The 24424-nt window shown below is 36.2% G+C and overlaps 1 protein-coding gene across 3 annotated transcripts in view; it reads left to right on the forward strand.

The window, feature by feature from the left end:
* The first annotated feature begins 4628 nt into the window (after positions 1-4628).
* Positions 4629-24424, forward strand: part of CASP8AP2 (caspase 8 associated protein 2) — a 69156-nt gene continuing 49360 nt past the window's right edge. For 2 of the 3 annotated variants that reach the window (XM_007484320.2, XM_007484322.2), the window contains exons 1-2: positions 4629-4736; positions 14350-14432. In XM_007484320.2, coding sequence (XP_007484382.1) covers positions 14378-14432 — 55 coding nt within the window. In that variant the 5' untranslated portion in view covers positions 4629-4736; positions 14350-14377. The other variant, XM_007484321.2, reaches the window with a different exon arrangement.

A 24424-nucleotide genomic window follows, 5' to 3' on the forward strand; every position in this document is an offset into this window, starting at 1 on the left:
ATTCCTCCATAACCGATACTCCTGAAGGACTTATGGGAAAGAATCCTAACCCCATTTAAAAAAAACATGTTTTTTTTATTAATTAATTTAGAATATTTTTCCGTGGTTACATGATTCATGATCTTTTCCTCTCCTCTTCTTTCCCTCCTCCCTGAGCTGACAAGCAATTCCACTGGACTATACATGTAACATTGTTTGAAACCAATTTCCATATTATTAATATTTGCAATAAAGTGATCATTTAAAGTCAATATACCCAATCATATACCCATTGAACCATGTGATCAATTATGTTTTGCTTCTGTGTTTCTACTCCCACAGTTCTTCAGAATCACATTGAGAGAAAGAACTGTGGGAGTAGAAACACAAAAGCAAAACATATGATATTAGTTATCATGTGTATATATGGGTATGTGATTTGGGGTTTGGCTTTAAAAATTGCTCTATAGCAAATATGAATAATATGGAAATAGATATCAAATGATAACATTTGTACAACCCAGTAGAATTGCTTGTTGGTTCTGGGAGGGGGTAGGGAAAATGGGAGGGAAAGAAAATAAATTATGTAAACATGGAAAATATTTTTAAATAAAAATTTTAAAAAAATGATAAGCAAGATGATTTTAGAAAAAGGTGGAAATTTCAACAAGGACTGATGCAGAGTGAAATAAGCAGAACTGGGAGAAAACTGTACACAGTAACAGCAATATTGAACAATGATTATCTTTGAAACTATGCCTACTCTTAGCAATGCAATGATGTGGGACAATCCTGAAGGACTTATGATGGAGAATGCTGTAAACCTTAAATTCCTTAGACTTATAAATGTTGGAAATTTCACCATTGGGATATTCCTTGGGCACCCCCCTGAAGGGCACCTCTCTGAGGGTCATCAGTACCTCGAGTATTTTTTGGACGAGCTCCATTTCTCATATATTGTTGTTGTTCACTATCATTATAATTTTCTTTAATTGGAACATTGTCATTAAATTCCCAATTCCTATTTCTATAATTCTGGTTTCTAAAGTTCTTATTTCTATATTCATTATAGTTATTTCCATAGTCATTATTATAATTTCTAGAATTCTGGTTTTGATTCAAAGAAATTCCTGTTCTATGCTTAAGCATAGGTCAAAGTCCTTTCCATTGTTCAGCAAAAGGTTTCTGTCCTAAAGTAATCTTAAGAAGGGAAGAGAAGGAACCTCCCAAGCCAATGGGGTTCCCATTCCAATAGACTATCAGTAAGAAATTTTCCAAGTATGAAATATCCCAATGGTGAAATTTCCAACATTTATAAGTCTAAGGAATTTAAGGTTTACAATGCTATCCACCTCCAAAGAAAGAACTGTTGGGGACATCTTTCACATCAGTGTATTTTTGGTTTTATTTTGGAGTTTTGGTTATGTATGAGTTTGCTTTTACAACAATGGTCAATATGGAAGTGTGTTTTGCATGGCAATTAAAAAATGGAGGAAAGGGCAGCTGAGTAGCTCAGTGGATTGAGAGCCAGGCCTAGAGACAGGAGGTCCTAGGTTCAAATCTGGCCTCAGACACTTCCCAGCTGTGTGACTCTGGGCAAGTCACTCCAACCCTCCCATCCCCCATTGCCTAGCCCTTACCACTCTTCTACCTTGTAACCAATACACAGTATAGGGTTTTAAATTTAAAAAAATTAAAAATTAAAAAAAATTAAAAATGGAGGAAAAAAGACAAAAAAGATAACTGGTAACTTTGGAGAGAACAATTTGGTTTGAATGATGATGTGGGAAGCTAGATTACAGAGAAAAAGTAGATTGCTTTCCAAAGGTTTGTCACAAAAGGCAGGAGGTATATGGGACAATAGTTATTGGGAATGAATGGATCAAGTTTTTTTTGTGGGTGGGAGAGAAGTGGGCATATTTGTAGGCAGTAAATAAGCTTGTTGATTATGAATTGAAGGGTTCCAATATTTGTTTAGTCACAAAATTGAATTGAGAACAACACAAACCTGGGGCTCTGCCACCCTACATGATTGGAGATGTTCCTTACATTTGTTCATATGCAATCTCTTTGGGAAGCCACGTTTCCCACTTATGCTAATCACATTTGTTGGAGATTATACTTTAGGTTAATAAGGGGATACTATATTGCTCTAGTTCATACTATGCTATTTCAGGAAATGCCTTTTTCTTGGACTAATAGTACCATCTGGATGACTAATGTAAAGGTAAATTGATGGAAACTCATGACATAATTTTTGAAATACTGAACATGTGTGTGGTTGTGTGCGTGTGTAAGAGGGAGACAGAGAGAGACAGACAGAGAGAGAGAGAGAGACACACACACACACACACACACACACACACACACACACACACACAGAATATCTGAAAATCCCTGAGGACCCTCTGGTTCCCTTCTTATAATACTAACTAGCTGTCTATAGCCACTCTATTACCATATTCTCTTATAATAAAGTTTGTTCCTTCACAACTGATGGTCTGAGCTGTCAATCAATTCTTTGGGCAAGATCTTAATCAGCCTTGCCCACATCGGAAATAACACACCTCCATTTGAATTTTTTTTGGGGGGGGGTGCTCAGAAAGGTACTAGTAATAGGTTCCTTTTTTTTTTGTTGTTTTCAGTTCCCATCTTCTTTCAAAGGAGCTGAGTCAGCACATGTAAATTATACTGGGTGAATTTTTTTTTTAATTTTATAGTATTTTATTTGATCATTTCCATGCATTTTTCATTAAAGACAAAGATCATTTTCTTTTCCTCCCTCCCACCCCCTGTGGCCGACGCATGATTCCACTGGGTATCACATGTGTTCTTGTTTCGAACCCATGGCCATGTTGTTAGTATTTGCATTAGAGTGTTCGTTTAGAGTCTCTCCTCTGTCATGTCCCCTCAGCCATTGTAGTCAGGCAGTTGCTTTTCCTCGGTGTTTCTACTCCCTCCGTTTATCCTCTGCTTATGGATAGTGTTTTTTCTCCTTGATCCCTGCAGATTGTGCAGGGACATTACACCGCCACTAATGGAGAAGTCCATTACGTTCGATTATACCACAGTGTGTTTGTCTCTGTGTACAATGTTCTCCTGGTTCTGCTCCTCTTGCTCTGCATCACTTCCTGGAGGTCGTTCCAGTCTCCATGGAACTCCTCCACTTTATTATTCCTTTTTGCACAATATGAGTGAATTTTTTTAAAGCTTCTCTGGAGATCTTCTCTTGTGCTTCCAGAATACTGTGTCTGTGACTCAGAAGGGATGTGATACTACTATAACAAGCTGCTTTCTTTCAATTTAGGGATTCTGTGATTTTGTAACAGAAATAATTGATAGAATTAGCTCAGTTGGCAAGTGGGATAATGCTTTTGAGTGGAAGAAGGGCAGTCACCCTATAGAGGTAGTTTCCTATTGGTGATTAAATAAATCACATGTAATATTTTTCTTTTTCTTTTCTTTTCTTTCTTTTTTTTTGTCAAGGGCCTTACCATCTTTCCTATGGCTCAGGTTCACAATTTTATAATCATCCTCATTTCTTCACTTTCTCGGCTCATATTTTCAACTTGCTCAACATTCTCCTTTTCGTTTCTCAAACAGCTTCTCCTTTGTTCAGGCTTTCATTACCTTGGGCCTTACCTTACAGATAGCCTTTCACTTGGTTTTCCTGCCTCTCCTTTTCCCCAATTAATCCCCACATAGTTGCCAAAAATGTTTTTTCCCAAGCACCAGTTTAGCCATATCATTCCCCTGCTCACAGTAAACTCTAATAATTCCCTATTGCCTCTGGAAAAAAAAATGTTGGTTTTTGTCCTTTAAAGTCTTTGACCTGGCTCTATCTAACCTACCTTTCTGGCTCTATTATATATGTCTCCTTTTCAAAGCCAAACTGGCCTTTTTTTTGCTCCTCTATCTCTGTGCCTTTGTTTGGGGCTACTCCCCTCCCACCCGACTCCACCCTTGAATTCATTTCTTTCTTACCTTTGCTCTTAGAATACTGTTTTCTTTAAAATTCATTTCAAATGCTACCCTCAATATAAAAAACTTTTCCTCATTTCCCCAATTATTAATGCATCCCCTCACTTCTGCAAGATTATCCTGTATTTATTTACTATATATTTAACAAAAAAATGATATTGAGTATAAACATTAGATAAATATAACATAATCTAATTCCTTTGCCTTCCTCCCCCAGAAAAACTAGCAGGGAAAGGAGTATTTTATTTTCGTATTTGTATTCTTAGCACCCAGTTTAGCGCCTGGCAGATAGAAAACGCCGGTGGATTGATTGAGTAGCGTGAAGGTGTGAGAAATCTCCTGACTCAGACTTAGCCCCATGGAAAGATTGGATTTACTCAAGGGGGCCCCTCTAAAATTTCTTTCGTGGGCTCCAGATCCAGAAGAGCCACTGACCAGCTAGGGTGCAGGAGAACTCGTTCCCTTAGTTACTTTCACTTTCTGCTTTTCCCCGGGGAGATGCTTTCAAGCCCCGCCCCCTTTCTTTACAATATTGACATTTGCAGGCTCTCAGGTGATACTCAGCCCCGGAGTTTCGCGCCAACTGTGTTTTTTTCTCTTCCAGAGGCGGGAACTAGGTACGTGCCCCACGGACGTACCTTGCGTCTTCTACGATTGGCCCTGGGATCCGAATCCCGCCTCCATACCCTGTCTAGGTGCTAGGATTGGTGGAGAGACCAGCAAGACGGCGGCGTCGGGAGAAGCGCCTGGGCTGCTGACCGGGTACGGAGGATTGGGTGAGTCTCTTTGGCGCCCGGTGCTGCCCACCAGCCTGTTCGCCTAAGTAAGGGGGAAGGACTGCGAAGTGGAGAGGACAGTTGACGCGCCGGAGGCCCGAGGGAGTGTGGGAAGCGGCGGGATAAGGGGGCACTTGGGGCCTGCGGAGGGTTCGGCCACAATAGTCCAGACCTGGCTAGGGAGATGGGGGAGGGGCCGCTCCTGTCTGACTGACCCCCCGCCCCGAACCTGCAGGTAACCGCCCCCCCCCTTCTGCCTCCCAGCGTGGGATTTCTCAGCCCCCCAGGGCACGAGCTTTTGGCCCCATGGTTTAGCGGGCTGAGCGGCCGATTAACCCCCTGCTGGGGGCCCCTTCCGGGCGCCCTCTCTAACCACTACCCTATTTAGTGTTCTCCTGAGTTGTTCTGGTTCAAGGTGGAGCCTGGGACTGGGGGGGAAATCTGGAATTTTGGCTGCTTGCGGGGTTGGGAATGAGAAAGGGAAGCAAAAATAATTATAATTGCACGTGCCCTTCGTCTGGTACTTCAGTTTCCCCGAGGGAATTCCATTGTAGGAGCTAGTCTGGGGAAAAGGGTAAAGGATCCTTAGAATTTTTAAATCGAAAGGGACCCTGGAGAGGTAATCTATTGTAATCTCATTTTTCCATTAAGTTTGGTTAAATGCATTTATTCTGTTGAGCTTCCTATGGGCAATAGCACTGTACTGACCACTAGGTTTAAGAAAGTGTAGATTAATAGTTCTTGCCTTAATGGAGTTTTTAATAAAGTAGAGCGATCACGCCATACATGCAAATATAATAATAGCCTGATAAGGTTGTTGGTGTACTAGGCTCCAGGTTTGAGAAAGTGTAGCTAATGCAATCCTTGTTTTAATGGAATTTATATTATAGTAAGGCGATCATAATACATCCACATGCATATATATGCATGGTATATATAAACACATCTAAAATTATGTAGTAACACAACTAGGCAATAGCTGGAGCAAGATTTGACTTTATGAACTGACCCATGATTTCATTGGTGCAACTCTACTTTTGCACTTAATCACCTAGCCTTGCGGTTTGTAGCTTTACAGAGTTGCTGGGAGGCACTGGGAGATTAAGTAACTGGCCCTAGGTTCATACTACTTTCTGGGCAGAATTTGAACTCAATTGTCTCTATCCCTCCCATCATACTACTTCTCTAGATACAAATCCATACTGAGTAAATTAGGAGGAAAGGCCTTGGGGGTCTGAGAGGTAGGAGAGGTGGGACCTGGAGAGTGGGATAAATAGGGTTTAGAGAGAAAGATGGTATTTGATTTAGACATTAAAATGTATAGAGGAATACATTAGGGAAGAAAGACATTCTCTAAACCAAAGGGTGCTTCAGAATGCAGAGTTTTGACTGAAGCCTAATGAAGTGATAGTCTGAGATTATGTGAGATAAAGTTGAGGAAAGTAGGGAAGTGCTAGATTTTTGGATCAGATCATTATAACTAGCTACCAATGGCTACCACACCCCTCCCTCCTCAAATTAAGGTTTGTTAAATACATTTGTTTCCAGGGACAGTTTTTTTTTAAACTTTAATGATTTTATGATGTGGTTGCAAAATGGATGTTTTAGTAGTTTTGGAGTAGTTTCTGTGTTCCCATTGAAGATTATTTTCTATAAGAAATTACATGGTGGGGGCAGCTGGGTGACTCAGGGGATTGAGAGTCAGACCTAGAGACTGGAGGTCCTAGGTTCAAATTTGGTCTCAAATACTTCCCAGCTGTGTGACCCTGGGCAAGTCACTCCCCCCCCCCCCCCCATTGCCCAACCCTTACCATTCTTCTGCTTTGGAGCCAATACACAGTATTGATTCTAAGACAGATGGTAAGGGTTTAAAAAAAAGGGAAATTACATGCAAGTAGATTTAATATTAAAACTGCAGTTTTTGCCTTATAGTTTGTGTATTCAGTATAGTTATTTAGTTCCTGACTGTCTTTGTGGAAATTGATGAAACTTAGCTGTAAACTTAAGTACAATATTGTGGCTTTTTTTTTTTGTAAATTTTTTCTGCTATGCTTTTCCTTTATATTAACAACAATCATAGATAATTATATAGGGCTTTAAGGTTTGCAGGACTCTTTACATATTATCTCACTTGATCCTCATAGCATCCTTGTCAGGTAGGTACTATTATTAAAAAATTTGTTTTTATAGATGAGGACATTAAAGTTGATATTGGTTGTGACTTGTCCAGGGTCTCACAGATTTGACTGAGGCAAGTTTTGCATAGCACTTTTGATTTCAAGTCCAATCTCTATCCATTTTGTACCTGGCTGCTTTAAGGTAGGGCCTGTGGAAGCAGAAGAAAATAAATCTGGATGGCCTACATCTTACAACAGGCTCAGGGCTATGAGGGAATTTGAGAACTCAGTTTTGACGGTGATTTTTTTTGAAGGATGCTTTTCTGTCTATTTGGTATATAGTGAAAAGTATCTAAGTTATCCATAATGCAAGGAATTTTGGTAAATTGCCTGCTAGTAGGGGGAGAATAAGAAATGAATGCTGGGCCACTTGACTATGAAAGTAAACAGGCACAGTTGAGTTTTAAACTTTTTCAAGTCTGCAGTCCCTAAAAGCCAGAAAGTTTTACAAATACACATCTGTCCCATCTTTATGCTTCTTGGCAGGACTATAGTTAAGTCATCTAAAACAAATGTGTTGTCATTTTCTTGAAATTACTGAAAAAGGTAGGCTATATAACCTGCTTAATAAGATGAATGACAATTTATAATAATAATAAACTTTATGACAATTGCAGAAACTTTCTGTCTGAAATGTTTCCTCTTTTAAGCATGACTAGGAGCTATTGCTCATAGGGTATCATTGGCAAATCTGACTTTTTCTTCACAAAGTTTCTGGCAGTAGTAATAAAGTTGACATCGACTTAATGTTATATTACAAAAAACTAATTTCCATTTGATTCTATTCCTGCAAGGTAGATAGTATTATCTATAATTTGCAGATACAGAATCAAGATATATTTACTTGTTATTGATTGATATGTATACTCCTTATAGCAATTCAGGTAATGATGTCTTTGTGTATTAGTAAATAGTTTCATGAGTGAGATAGAATTTGAACCCAGAATTTCCTAACTTTAAGTCTAGCACACTCTTCATTATGCTATAACATCTACCTGCCTGCCAGTATGACTGGACCAATTCACAGCTCTACTAATACTATATTTGTGTCTATTTGTTTAGTTCCTCAACTACTATTAGTTTCCTTTTATTTCCTGTCTTTGCCAAACTGATAGCTATGAGGTGGTAATCCAGTTGTGTTAATGTGCCTTCAATTATTGTGATTTGGAGCACATTTTAATATGTGGCTATTGATATCTTGTAGATCTTTCTTTGAGAATGCCTTTCATATTCTTTGACCATTCATCATTATAAATCTAAACCAACAATTTGTCTTGGATATTAGATCATTATCAAATAAAATTTCTATAAAATTTACTGTTTACTTTCTAATTTTAGTTGCATTAGTTTTGTTTAAACAAATAATTTTATGTAATCAAAATTGTCCATCTTATTTTCTGTGCTTTAAAAAAAAAACAAATCTCTTAACCTTCCTTCTTAGAATTGATAACTAAGTATCTGTTCCAAGGCAGAAAAGTTGTAAGGGCTAGGCAGTAGGGTTAAGTTACTTGCCCAGGAGTCACATAGCCACATTTGAACCCAAGACTTTCTGTCTCTAGGCCTGGCTCTATCCACAGAGTTACTTAGTTGCCCCCATGCTCTTCTTTGTACTTGTTTTGTCACAAATTCTTCCCCATGTTTTAGGTACAAAAGGTATTTCCTTTGCTCCTAATTTAATATATTTGTGATATGACACTTTATAGCATAAATTCACTTGGAGCTTATCTTGGCATGGGGTTTCAATTATTATGGCAAAACTACTGTCAGACTTGTTTTCTCCATAGTCTTTATTAATGGTATTTCATCAATTATGTGTGACCTTTGATTGGCTTTGATTCAGTGTGCTAGGCATTGTGGGGAGCTCCAAAGATGAATAATATGTGATTCCTGCTGTAGATGTGCTTATATAGGAGTAGAGGAGATGGCATGTCATTCTAAATTATGTTACAGGATTTTTTGCATAAGTATCAGAAACATAAACAATGTTTCAGTTCTTCAGTGACAGGAGGCCAGGAACAATTTCATGAAAATGATCCTGTTTGAGCTGGGTTTTTCAGAATGATTTGACAGGCAGAGAGGTGGAGAGAGAAGAGCTACAGCTACAGTTAAATGCCCTACTAGTCTTTCTTCCCTCCCGACTTAGGGAATATTGTGAGCAATGACTGACAGGTATGCAGGGCATATTCAGTTAAATTGAAGTGTGTGGATGGGAAGGTAGTTAAAACCACATGGAGAATTGGATGTAAAACTAAGAAATTAAAACTTTATTTGCTTGGCAATGAGCCATTGAAGACTTTAAAAATTTTTATCATTGAACTTGCTTTATTTTTCCTCAATGGTGATAAATATTTAAGCACAGACAAGAAATATCATTAATGTTGAAGCCAGTATTATAAATATTATATATTTAAATAATTTTCCGGTTTAAAAAATAAGTGTAGTAGAAGGTAGCTTGTCAGCTTTCTGCCTTTAGCAGAGCTTTTTTCTACAGTTCACTTTTCTCCATTTTTCTGAGTCTTCAATGCCTCCCTCTTATTCCTCCCACTTGCTCCTTGAGAAATTAAAGAGCATAGGCTCTTCCTCCACCAATGATTCCTTGTTCCATTCCTAGGACTCTCTAGAAGCCATCTCTGACTCTCCCATGCCCACCTCTGAATATCTTGCCAAGATCACTGGGGGCCAAGATGCTATATCATTAAAGGCTTTTGAAAAGAGGAGTCGATCTCCAAAAAACATTTATTATAAACATTCTATGTGTGAGATACTGTGTTAAATGTTGGGAACACAAGACAAAAATGAAGTTGTCTCGATTTTTAAGGAGTTTACATTTTATAGAGGGATACATTTATACATAGAAGCATATATGAGATAATTTGGGGAGGAGGCACTAGCACCTGGAGGTATTGGAAAAGACTTCTGGTAGGGGATAACATTTGAGCTAAACTTTAAAGGAAACCAAGCATTAAAAAAAAACCAAAACTTTTTTGCCCTAGTAAATACTTTTAAGACAGAAGGGTAAGGGCTCCGCAAACGGGGTTAAGTGACTTGCCCAGGGTCACACAGTAAGTGTCTGAGACCAGATTTGACCTCAGGTCTTTCTGACTCAAGGCTTAGTGCTGTATTTAGTGTATTTAGCTGTCCCCAAGCTAGGTATTTTTAGTGGTAAGGGCTAGGCAATGGGAGGTCAAGTGACTTGCCCACAGGGTCACAGCTGGGAAGTGTCTGAGGTCAGATTTGAATCCAGGACCTCCCATCTCTAGACCTGGCTCTCAATCCACTGAGCTACTTAGCTGTTCCCCCCCCCCCCCCCCCCAAGCTAGGTATTTTAAGAGGCAGAAATGAGGAGAATGTTCCATGATTGGAGTTTATGAGAATCTATTAGAACTATACAGTTTTTTTCTCAGACTTTTTACTTGATATGGCTCAGGATATAGGGGCATTGTAGCTCCATTCCTACACATGTACTCCATAAAAGATCAAATAAAGGAGTGCTGGACTGAATCAAAACCAAGAAATAGGTTTTGTCCAGTCTATGTAGGCAAAGAGGGAGACCTAGAGATCTTCTGGTAACTAAGAAGGGGTTCTAACCAAGAAGCCCCAGGACATTCCGATATGACCTAGCCTGCAAAGAAACTAAAGTGTCATAGTCAAGAAGCAATAAATTGATCAAGCAAGACCAACTACCCACAAGGATTGGAAGATCAAAGTGTTCTAGCCAGATAAGCCCAGACAGTCAAGCATGACCAAATTCCCCAGAAGACTAGAATGCTTCATCTAGAAGGCTCTAATACCTTTATTTTATTTTATTTTATTTTTTTTTATAAAACCCTTACCTTCTGTCTTGGAATCAATACTGTGTATTGGTTCTAAGGCAGAAGAGCAGTAAGGGCTAGGCAGTGGGGGTTAAGTGACTTGCCCAGGGTCACACAGTTGGGAAGTGTCTGAAGCCAAATTTGAACCTAGGACCTCCCGTCTCTAGGCCTGACTCAATCCACTGAGCCACCCAGATGCCCCCTGCTACTACCTTTATTAAGAGAGCATTGATCAGTCTTTACCTTAGAGGCTCTAAAAGTTTGTAAAACTGACATCAGCCAATGCAGCTAAGCTTGTGATCTGTCAGAATTCTGCAGACATCAGCAAAAAGAGAAGTCCAATAGCAGGATGTCTGACAGTATGGACCAGAACAGGGATGCACTATCCTTTTGAAGTGAAAAGAACCAGTTGGAACCTCTAGCAATGACAAAAAACACCAATTGTAGAATTGTAGAAGTGAACTGGGAAATGTAAAATAAATTTAAGAATATACCAATGATAAATAAATTTTATGGATTCAGGGATGTCTAACAGTAATTCCAGACCTACACTAAGAGGAGTCTGAGATAAAGCTATGACTTATTTCCATAGTCTATTAAAATTCCTAATAGAGACAAAATGAAACATAAAAGGGTATTATAAATGAAATGTGAGCTATTGAGAAGATAATTGGAAGGAGAATGAACAGTTTAGTGCAGGATATTAAAATATTAACTCATGTAACAAACCTCCCCCCAAATTAGAATGGACTAAATATATCAATGTTATGAGATGAAAAGAAGTGAGAGAACAGAATCAAAAGTTTAAAAAAAAATAGAAAAAAATGTGAGGTGTCTTCTACCAAATAAAATTGAACTGTGACACAAATCATAGATAATCTGAGACTTATCAGTGTGCCTGAAAACCACCTTTTATCCCTAAAGAAGGCCTCTATACTGTTTTTTTTAAGGAAGTCTTGAATAAAAACTATCCAGTTCTTTTAGAGCCAGAGGACAGAATGAAGATAGGAATTACTGGTCATCTCCTGAAAGAAGACTCCAAATGAAAATTCCCAGGAGTATCATAGCCAGTATTGAGAATAGCCAGAGAGATTCAAAGAACCAAAGCACCATAGTTAGAATTACACAAGACTTTATAGTTATTACATTTAAGGACAGGAGAACTTGGAATATGATATTCCCAAGGCAAAAAATAAAGACTTAGAGACAAGAATAATTTATTTGGCAAAACAGTGTAATCCTAAAAATAATGAAATAGAGAATTTCCAAGAATTTCTGATGAAAAGATTTGAGGTGAATAGTATCTTTGATATGAAATGTAGGAATGAATCAAGAGAAACCTAGACAGGTAAATACATTAAAGTAGGTGGAACTTATTTTACATAATAGGGAGCATAAGTTGGGGAGAGAGAACATTATACAAACTTGGAAGAAGGGGTAGAGGAAGTAGACATCGCATGAAACTCATTTTTATTTGAACTGGTTAAAGAAAGATTAAACAAATGAGTTTGTTCTAGAAAAATATTAAATTCAACAGAGACTAGGGTAAACTGGGGAGGATTAAGAGGGAATGTAAAATAATGGAGGAATCAAGTAATATTCTGAATCAAAGGGAATGTACAATTTAGTAACATTTTAGCATAGTTCTAAGTTGCTTTTCAAAATGGTTATGTCAGTTTACAGCTTCACCAACTATATATCAATATTCCTGTTTTCCCACAGCCCCTCCTTTTTTTTCATTTTTCTTTTGTCATCTTTATCAATCTGTTGAGTATAAGATGGAACTTCAGAGCTGCTTTTATTTATATCTTTAATGATTAGTGATGTGGAACATTTTTTCATATGAAAAGTACCAATTCTTATTCTTTGCCTATTTATCAAAGGCTTTATTGAACAACATGCAAACAACTATGTACATACAAGATGAGATAATCTCAGAGGGAAGGTGATTAAGAGGCATTTGAGCTGAACATATTAATAATAATGGCTATAGAAATAAAAATCCTGTTTAACAGGATATTGAAATGGCTTTTGTTAAAACAGCACCCATTTCTCTTGAAAACACTTTAAAAAAGCAGACAAATAAGTGAATATTTCCCCCATGTGGTAAATATTATCTGCTTAAAATCAAGGACCAAACAATACGTATAATGGAGAGATGTCAGCATTATTTTCAAAGAACAGCGAAAAGCAAGAATGTTCATTATTATCACTATTATTTGATATAGTATAGAAATGCTAGCTTACAGCAATGAGACAAGAAAAAAATTGAAGAAATAAGCACAGAGGAGCTAAGTAAACAAAGTATCACTTTTTGTAGATGATAACGATAACTTTATTGCAAGAGCCTAAGAATTTAGAAAAATTAAACTTAATAACCTCAGGATTGTTGCAGAATACAAAATAAATGCACACAAATCATCAGTTTTTCTCTCTACACTACCATATTCAAAATAATTACAACATATATAAAAAATTTAGGCATGTACTTAAAAAGATACACAGAAACTTTCTGAATATAATTACAAATCACATTTTTCAGAAATAAAGACCCAATTAGAGAATAATATTCACTCAAAGTTTGATCTATATATTATAGTAAAAAAATGATAGTCTTAATTTCATTTAATTATTCCATGCTTAACTATTTAGCCTTTTAAAGGATTACTTTATGTATGGAGTCAGGGGGAAAAATAAAATATGTGTAGAGCAGAGATGTCAGACTGATGGAGTATAGTTGGAATTAAATTGTAATTGAGATTAAAATGTAATTGAGAAGGAGCAGCTAGTTGGCTCATTGGATGTAGTGCCAGGACTACCTGGGTTCAAATCTAGCATCAGACACTTCCTAGCTGTGGGATCCTTAATCTCAGTTGCCTAGCCGGACTGCTTTTCTAGAGCCTTTGAACTGATCGCAGTATTGATTACAAGACAGAAAGTAAGAGTTTTTAGAAAAGAATGTAATTGAGAAATATTTAACAAAATAAATAAAAATGCAATGTAGATAATGTTAATTTGTGGTTTTCGAAGTCATTGTGCAGGCGTGATACCATTAATACAGAAGAACAGAAAGGTCAGGAGTCTCAAGGGAAATGAATGAAATGGAAATGGTAGGAAGGGTGCCTAGAAGCACCATGTTTCAAATTATGCTGCAGAGTAATAATCATCAACAGTTTAAAAAGTCAAGTAGATTAGGTATGCAACAGCAAGCAAAGCATGGTAGCACAGTGTTAGATGAACACAAAGATCATAACTCTTTTGTCAGGATTTAATACCCCACAAAAAAACTTCTGGGGAAACTATGTACCACCTACAGATGTATATAGTACTTTGTAGTAAAGATGTATATAAATGTATACTATTATTACTTTTTTTCTAAATCTTAAGAATATCGACAAATTTAATGAGCCCATCTCCTAATTTTTGTTCCTTGTCTATAAAAAATGAGATGCTACTATAAAAGTATAATTTTATCTAAATAATATAATTGGTGATTTGGTGCAGGTTGGGTGGTAGTGTCAGATGGTCTAAGTGCCTCCTTAAACTAAATTTTTGAAGTTGCCTATTAACTGAATTGTGAAAAATTAATTTCATCAATTAAAATATGTTCTTAAATAATCGTAGATGGGGAACATCAAAGGTGATTAGGATCATGGCAGCGGATGATGAAAATGGTGATAGAACGGATTTATTTGATGTCCTTTTGGGTAAGAAAATTCAATAGTTAAGCTATTTTTCTGAAACTTTGTTTTCTTATTACAAAATTACTTAATGTTTTAATTTGAAAACTCATTTTTATTTTTTTGATGCATGCTTTCAAATGACCAATTTTTACTAAATAATGACTAATTTTATTTGTTAAAACCAAATATATGCATGTATATTTATTACTTTGAAAACTTAACATTTGTAGTGAAGAGCTCAGTGTGTAAAATTTTTTGTGACTAGCCATAATGAAAATTAATAATAATAATAATGTCTAATAGAGAAAAGTAACTTTATTACTAGCAGCATGAGCATAATTTTCAAATACTATCTATATAAACTTTCATGTTTTTGTTACATTGAAATTGTAATCAGAATTTGAAAACATTAAAACCCACTGTAAGTAAAATACTATTATAGCAAATATAAGGGAAAAAAAATTCTGTATGGGAATGTTACTTCAGTACTATAAAGAATAATTCTGTAAAATACCAATGTACTTTTTGGGCCAAAGTGCCATGTAAATAATGGGCACTTAGACTCTAAAACTATAGAGGTTTCTTTTTAGTAAATGATATAGCAGAACTTTTTGCAACTCTACTCTTTTGCCACCATGTAACATTAATTATATACCATTTCCCCTCTGACACCTCATGCCAAGGATTGGGCTTCCTGAACTTTACTGAGGAAGAAGATCATAAAGCTAAGCTTCTGGAAAGGATCTTCTACACTTGCCTTTTACTTTGTATTCCTAGTGACTAATATAGTGTCTAATATATAGTAAGCACTAAATAACACAGTTGAATATTGATCCTTATCTGAAAAATCTCTATATTCATCTAGCATCTTGAGAAGTAAGAATTATGGAAAGCATGTACAATATTTATACTTCATTTGCTAAGACTTTTTGCTTAATAATTTGCTACATAGATGGTAGGCATCAATTTTCATTCATTTGATGGATCCAATGATAGAGTGATTTTTATCACCATTTTGTTTACTTCATTAATGCTGATCGCAGTGTCTCTATACCTTCTCATATCTGTTCCTTTTCATCCACCCAGTGGATCTACTCAACTAGCTAGAAACCATCTTTTTGTTGTCATTTTTTTCTTTAAATTAAAGAAAAATTAATGTTTATTTTTATACCACCATCATTTCTCAACATCTCCATCTCTCTGATCCCCACTAAGCTATGCCTTATAACAGCAGATAAAAAAAAGAAAAAATAGCTCAGCAAATTGAGTTAACAGATCCACCATGTCTAGCAGCATATAGCATATACAAAAAAAGTATATAAAATATACTTATAACCATAGTCCCCCACCTTTGAAAAGAAGGGAGGAAAGTTCATTTTTCATAACTCTTTTCCAGGGCTAAGCTGGAGAATCATAGTTATAAACCATTCAGTTTCTGTTTTTGTTTACATTGTTGTGGTAATTCTTTATATTTTTTCCCTGGTTCTGCTTACTTTGCATATATGTCTTCCCACATTTCTCTAAATTCTTTTTTTTTAAGCTCTTAATTTCCCCCCCAATTACATGTAAAAATAGTTTCCAAAATTTTTCAAAGAATATGAAATCTCAAATTCTCTCTTCTCCCTCCCCCCAACTTCCCACCTCCCCTTGAGAACCATAAGCAATCTCATAGATTTTTACACATCAATCAAGTAAAACATTTTTCCACATTAATGCTTTTGTGGGATGAAAGCCAAATAGAAATGGAAGAAAGTGAAAAAAAGTTTATTTTGGTTTGGATTCAGACTCAGTTCCTTTTCTCTGGAAGTAGATGGCATTTTTTTATCATGAGTCCTTCAGGGTAGTTTTGGCTCATTGTAATGCTGAGAATAGCTGTTATTCATGGTTGTTCATTATGAAGTATTCCTATTAATGTGCAATCTTTTGCTAGTTCTACTTATTTCATTCTGCTTCAGTTCATGTAAGTCCAGGTTTTTCTGAGATCCTCGTGCTTGCCATTTATTACAGCACAATACTATTCTATTATACATATTATTTACTGAGCCATTCTCCCATTGATGGGAATCCTACCACTTTCCAATTCTTTGCCCCCTAAAAAGAGCTGCATTAAATATTTTGGTACATTTTGTAAGTCTTTCCCTTTTTTGTTAATCTCTTTGAGATACAAGCCTAGTAAATGGTATTGCTGGGTCAAAGAATATATACTGTTTTATAGCCCTTTGGTCATAGGTCCAAATTGTTCTCCTGAATGATTGAATCATTTCACAACTCCCTGAACAGTACATTCCTTGACCTGGGAGTTTTGGGATTTGAGTGTAATATTCCTGTTAGTTATGTTTTGGGGGTCCCTTTCAAAAAGTGATTGGTGGATTCTTTCCATTTCTGTTTTGTCCTCTGGTTCTAGAATATTAAGGCAGTTTTCCTTGATGATTTCTTAAGAGGTATAAACTTTTTTTTGCTTTCAGGTAGCCTAGTAATTCATAAACTATTAGCTTCCACTTGCCTAATTCTGATTTTTATGGCATGATTTTCTGGAGTGAATTTTTGTACTTTTTTTTTTTCATCAGGCCAGTTTTACTTTGGAAAATGTTCTTTTCCTTAGTGAATTTTTGTACCTCTTTTCTCAAAGGGCCACTTCTGTCTTTCAGGAATTTTTTCTCTTTAGGGCATTTTCATATATTTTTTCTGTTTGATCAATTCTGCTTTTCAAGGAATTTTCTTCTTTGGATTTTTGTACCTCCCTTCCCCCCCCCCAACCCCCTAACCCTTACCTTCTGTCTTAGAATCAGTATTATGTATTGACAGTAGAGTGGTAAGGGCTAGGCAATGGGGGTTAAGTGACTTGTCTAGGAAGTGTCTGAGGTCAAATTTAAATCCAGGACCTCCCATCTCTAGGCCTGACTCTCAATCCACTGAGTCACCTAGCTGTTCCCTTTTTGTGCCTCTTATCAGTTTGGCCTATTTTGTTTTTTTGTGCCTTCTTTACCAAGCTATTGACTTTTTAAAAAATGATTTTCCTGTATCACTTTCATTTTCCCCCCAGTTTTTTTCTACCTCTCATTTGATTTTTAAAATCCTTTTCTTGGAGGCTTTGGATGGAGTAGTATTGACTTTGTTGTCTTTTTTCTGAGTTTGTGTCTCCCTTGATACTAAATTGCTTTTTTTGTTGAGTTTCTTTTTTTGTTATTTTCTCATTTTTCAGCCTTTTCTTTTTTTCTTTTTAATCTGTAACTGTGGTGTAGGGAGCACTGTTCCAAGTTTCATATTCTTACCTTCAGAGCTGGCACTGGGGATCTATCTACTTTCAGTTCTTCCATGGTGTTATAATAGGAATTTGGTGGGTAATGAACAATGATTTATTGATTGGGAAGGGGAGGAAGGTAAAGGGGTTAGGAGAATTATTACAAGTTATCTTAAGCTCTAATTTCTATAAATCTATCTAAACCTATCTTATTCTAAGCTAAACAGTAAGTTTCCCCAATAACCAAATCTCACAAGTGGAGTCCAATCAAATGGGCTAGCATCTTCAGGTGATAACTGTCCAAACAGGTCCAGTGGAGAAGTGTGTTCTCAATCTTCTGTTCAAGCTGCCAGCAGTCAGTTCAAAAGATTCCTCTCTTCAGCTGGTATCAGGAGAAGCCAGAAACCTGTTTTTCAAACCTCTAACCTCAGGTCCTTCCAGGAGAGAAGTGCCCAGACAGTTGGAACTTTAGAAACTTTCACCAGATCTTGACCCTTTGGCTCCCATGTGACTCTCAGTCACATGCTCCTGTCAATCACTCTGATGTATACATTGCAGTTTGTTGCAAAATGTCCTTCCCCTATCACGTTTCCCCCTTTTGCACGAAACAAAAATCCTGTTGGAAACACTTTTTATATTTGTGCACAATCTAAACTAAGAAATCTACCAATATAACAAAAGACTTACACTGAACTCTTACTCTAATACTAACCTATTCTAGGGAATTTTAAGAGAGAAAGAGGGAAAGGAAAATAATGAACAAGTACATATGTCAAACAGAAGCAAAATCAGCACAGCAAATAACATCAAACAAAAGATGAGCATAACTTCCATGCAAACATCAAACTCAAATCTTTTCAGCCAATACAGAAAATTGTACTATTATTGCAATACCATAACATTATACTTAGAGAAAAATTTTTGAAAATTATAATAAATACATTGCCTAAGTTTTACACTGAAAGTCAAACCAAATATTAAATTCACTTATGCAAATACATGTAACAATAAATATAAGTGAGCTTTGTACATAATTTACACATATATATAGTATATACAATATATACATGTATGCTATACACATGCACATATATACACTTATGCACACTTCATATTTACACATATTTTACATATACACACTCGAATACAATTAATTTACAATCCTATTATATACCCTATTTACAGATATTTACATAGTTATCTACAATTTTGTTTGATATGTGATGTCATATGTTGTTTGTGTTGTGTAATGTATGATGCTGTGCAAGTCAGTATCTAATTTTCTTATCTGACGTAATCCTGCCTAACTAATCCCTATCTTCAAAATTCTTCTAACTAGATTTCTATACCTAAACTAAATCTAAGTATGTAACTACATTTTGTTAGTAAATAGCACATCTATAGCTAATCATAACACTGTTTTTACCCTAATTATACATTGTTTCACTCATTTAAGTGGTGATTCAATGTAACCTAACCATGTTTATGTTTTATGTGTATGTTTTGTTATGTTGTTACTTTTGATATGTCATGTTGTTTTGCTATTTTAATGTGGGTGTTACACTTATGTTGGCTTTATATTACTGTTGTATGAAACATACTTATCCCTACTTCAGATCTTTCTTGCTTTTCTCACCTCCTCTTGAATATTCTTCTGCAATTCCATAATAGTAAATATATTTGTTTGTATGTGAATAAATATTCTGTTATTTTGTACTACAATACATTACCCCCAAAGTATCAATTCATTAGTCCATTTATCCTGTAATCCTCTTCATTGCAAATTTCCCAAAGTCTTTTAAATTTATAAATTTTCAGTCTTTTATTAATGTCCGTTAATTCCTGAATTCTCTTCTTCATCTGCATTGTCCTCTTCTATCCTCTTCTGCAGGAATGATCCTCTCTTACTGGTCGTTTTGACTGCAGACTCAATTTGACTGATGATTCTAACTCTTTGTAATCTCTTCATTTTCTTCTTTGATGATTTGTACATTTTCATTATTTATACCATGTGCTAATTTTACATGTGAACAATGATACCATGATTCTCTACCCAAAACTTTTTACTGAAGATGGAGAAACTAACACAGTAGTGTAAGGAACTAACCAACTTTCTTGTGTTGTTGATGTTTTAGCAAAATTTTTTTACATATACCATATCTCCTGGTTTGTAATTATAAAGAGAATAATCCAAAGGACTAGTTTGAATTAATACTCCCATATCATGTAATTCTTTTAGTCTTTGTTGTAAAGCACTTAAGTTAGAAGCAAGTTGACAGTCTCCTCCTAAGAGAGACTGTCTTACAAGTTTTTGCTTGTAGTGGAGCATATCCAAAGAGCATTTCATAGGACGATATATGTAAATTTGTTCTTGGTCTCATACGTAGGTAAAACAAAGCTATGGGAAGAATCTTTGGCCATTTGAGATGAGTTTCAGCACAGAGCTTCCCCACCATAGTCTTTAGGTCCTTATTTATGTGCTCCACTTTCCCTGAATTCAGGGATAAGGAACATGACATTTTTGATAAGGAACATGATATTTTGGTTTTATTCCTAGATTTTTATAGACTCTTTTCAGGATGTCATGAGTAAAATGCGATCTTTTATCAGTCTATTGTTAGTGGTGTTCCAAATCTAGGTATAATTTCCTTAATCAACACTTTTATCACAAAGCTAACTGTATTTGTATTTGATGGAACAGCTTCAGGCCATTTGGTTAATCTATCAACAATTGCCAAGCAAAACTTGTATCTTCCAGCTTTTGGCATGCTGATATAATCAGTCTGCAGACTCTCAAATGGACAATATGCTAAAGTTCTACCACCTAAAGTTTTCTGTCTGAACATGCCTTGATTGAATTTTTGGCAAACAGAACAACTTGAGCAGATCTTATTTGCTATAGTACTTATTCTAGGAGCTACTCATTGTCTCTTTATGGAGTCAATTACAGCTTGAGTACCAAAAGGACCTTTTGTGTGAATGGCTTGACACAAATAGGTATATAGGTCTTTTGGTAGCAGTGACTTTCCAGTATCTGTTAACCATATACCATGTTGCTTTCTTGCTCCTAAGTTCTCCTTCCATTTTTGTATTTCTGAGTCTACATAAGCTTTTTCTAGATCATCAGATTCTATAGTTGATAAGTTCATGAAATACACTTTAGAATTTCTGGCAGCAAATTTGGCAGTTATATCAGCGCTGTGATTTCCTTTAGCAACTGAATCTCTTCTATTAGTATGACTTCTACAGTGGATTACCGCTAGCTGTTTAGGCTTCTGGATAGCATCCAACAATTCAGATATTATTTCTGCATGATCAATTGGTTTTCCTGATGCAGTAATAAAACCTCATTGTTTCCAGATCTTTCCTGTAGCATGACACACTGAAAAGCATAATTTGCACTTTTACCATCAGCCAGAAGACATGCTTGCTTTAGTGCGACCAACTCTGCCCCTGGAGCACTAAGGTTACTAGTGTTACAGACAAAAGAGTGGTTAAACTGTGACCGCGAAAATATGGTTTCAAGACTTTGAATTGCTAAAACTGTAAAGATAATTTTTTGTGTCTTGATTTTATATTAAAAGTAAAATGGTCATCATGGGAAAATTTCCTAAATATGCAATACTCAAGTCAGCTGGGTTTTTATGGAGATTTTAATTAATGCAAATAAGGAATTAAGGAAAGGGAGAGAAGAGAGTAAGAGGAAATAATGGGAAAAGGGGGTCTAGGCCTGAGCTTTCAAAGAGACCAGTCAGTCTTTAATCCACTCACCACAAGATTTTGTTCCAAGCAAGCTCTATTGTTCAGAGAGACCCTCCAGTTCAGCTCCTGAGCTCCACTTCAATTTCCAAGGCTGCATCTCCCTTCAGAGGCCTTCTGGCCTCCTTTTAAAGAGAATTTTCTCCTATGTCACCTCCCCTAAGTTTTCACATTTGCCAATCACAGTAGACATTTTCACAGGACTGACCATTCTTAATTCACACCTGAGTAGACTAAAACTTTTGAGTAATTCACACCTGAGTAGACTAAAACCTCACACCTCTTGCTAAGTTTGCTTGAACTTTTAGTGATTAATTTGACCTTCATAGGTACTTAGCACCTTTTTGTATTAGATCTAAAAATAGAACCAGCTTAAGGGTTTTAGCTTTACTTTAAGTATGGGTTAAGTAATTTTCATTGTTCAGTAAGGAGTTTTACAACTTTATCTTACCCTAAAATATGCCTAAGTATGGGTGGAGTAATGTTAGAGTTCCCACCTACATTCCTGACTAAAGTTCCTTCATTGAAAAATAAGAGGATAGCAGCCTGAACCAAAAATGTTGTAGAGTCTGAGAATTTTTAAGATTCACAAATCTGAGAAATTTAAAGATTCACACTAGGTAATGATCCATACCACAGTATCTCAAATTCTGTGACAACTGCAGCACTTGTACATCTAATTCCATTACACAAATATGAAGAACCATCTATGAATAAAACCAAATCTGGATTTTCGATTGGAGTGTCTTTTAAATCCATTCTTGACATATCCACTAGATCTACTACTTCTACACATTCATGTAATGGTTCATCATTCTTTGGCAAATAAGGAAGAAGTGTAGCTGGATTTAATACACGACACATTTTCAACTTGATGTTTTTACTACCTAGAAGTATAATATAATACTTAGATATTCGTTGGTCTGAATATGCTTGAGTACAAAATTTCCTCATTAGTGCTTCTATTTTATGTGAACAAAATGCCCTCAATAGACATTCCAAAACTAAGTCTGATGACTTCTGAACTAACACAGCTGCAACAGCTACACCCCTTAGACAAGGAACTGTACCTGTAGCAATTGGATCTAGCTGACAACTATAGTATCCAATTGGATGATAACTTTGTCCTAAAGTCTGTGTCACTACACCAAATGCAGTTCCTTTCATCTCAATCACAAATAATTGGAAAGGTTTAGTATAGTCTGGGATTCCAAGAGCTGGTGCACATAAAATCTCTTCCTTAAGCTTACTTAAGGCTTGCATATGTTCAGGTTGGAGTTTCAGAGGTGCTGGTTCTGTATTCCTGGTTACATCTGTTAAACATTTAGTAATTCCACTATACCTGGGTATCCATTGTCTACAGAAACCACTTGTTTCAAGAATAGCTCTGAGTTGCTTCTTCGCCTTAGGTGCACTCAGTTTCTGGATATCAGCTATTCTTTTCTTTTTTCTCCTTTATTTATTCATTTATTTGTTTATTTATTTATTTATTTCCATGTGAATAAGTTTATTTAGTCAATTTAGAACATTCCTTGGTTACAATAATCACATTATTTCCCTCCTTCCCTCCCCTCCACCCACTCTTTCTGCAGTCAACTTGCAATTTCATTGGATATTACTTGTGTCCTTGATCAGAACCTATTTCCATGTTGTTTACTCTAGGATGTTCATTTAGAGTCTATATCCCCAACCATATCCCTTTGACGCATGTATTCAAGCAGTTGTTTTCTTCGGTGTTTTTACTCTCACCGTGTTTCCTCTGGATGTGGTTAGTGGTTTTTCACGTAGGTTCCTCCAAGTTGTTCAAGGTCATTGCATTGCCACTAATGGAGAAGTCCATTACATTTGATTGTACTACAGTGTATCAGTCTCTGTGTTCAATGTTTTCCTGGTTCTGCTCCTCTCACTCTGCATCACTTGCTGGAGGCTGTTCCAGTCTCCATGGAATTCCTCCACTTTATTATTCCTTTGAACACAATAGTATTCCATCACCAACATATACCACAATTTGTTCAGCCATTCCCCAATTGAAGGGTATCCCCTCATTTTCCAATTTTTTGCCACCACAAAGAGCACGGCTATGAATATTCTTGTACAAGTCTTTTTTCTTGTTATCTCTTTGGGGTACAAACCCAGCAGTGCTATGGCCAGATGAAAGGGCAGACAGTCTTTTATCACCCTTTGGGCATAGTTCCAAATTGCCCTCCAGAATGATTGGATCAATTCACTATTCCACCAGCAATGAATTAATGTCCCTACTTTGCCACATCCCCTCCAGCATTCATTACTTTCCTTTGCTGTCATGTTAGCCAATCTGCTAGGTGTGAGGTGATACCTCAGTTGTTTTGATTTGCATTTCTCTGATTACAAGAGATTTAGAACACTTTTTCATGCGCTTATTAATAGTTTTGATTTCTTTAGCTGAAAATTGACTATTCATGCCCCATGCCCTTTTATCAATTGTGTGAATCTTGAAATTTCTCAGACTTGTGAATGTTAAAAAATTCCCCATTGGGACTTCCCTATTTTAAATAGTGATTTATGATATAAATATGATATAAATAATGATCTACTTAGATCTAAAATGTGAGAACTCTACTTAGATCAGAAATGTGAGACCTCTACTCCACCCATACTTAAGCCTGCTTTAGGGGAGAAAACTCCTTGCTGAACAATGAAAAGTACTTAAACCCATGTTTAAGCCATGCCTATTTTTATAAAGGGGTGCTAAGTACCTATAAAGGTCAGGCAACTTGTGAACTTACAAGGAGCAAAAAGGTGAAAACTTACTCAGAGATTCTAGTCTACTCTGGTGTAAATTACTCAAAAATCCACACCCTTTTAGGTGTGGACTAAGAATGATCTGTCCTTTGAAAAACATCTACTGTGATTGGTAGATGTAAGAATTTAGGGGAGGCAACAAAGGAAAATTTCCCTTTATAAGGAAAGGAAAAGCTGAAAAACAGGATCTCTCGGGAGTCTCTTGAGAGACAGTCTCTAAGGAGGTTGTTGAGAG

The sequence above is a fragment of the Monodelphis domestica genome, chromosome 2 (assembly GCF_027887165.1).
Source record: "Monodelphis domestica isolate mMonDom1 chromosome 2, mMonDom1.pri, whole genome shotgun sequence".
In the NCBI taxonomy this organism is placed as follows: domain Eukaryota; kingdom Metazoa; phylum Chordata; class Mammalia; order Didelphimorphia; family Didelphidae; genus Monodelphis; species Monodelphis domestica.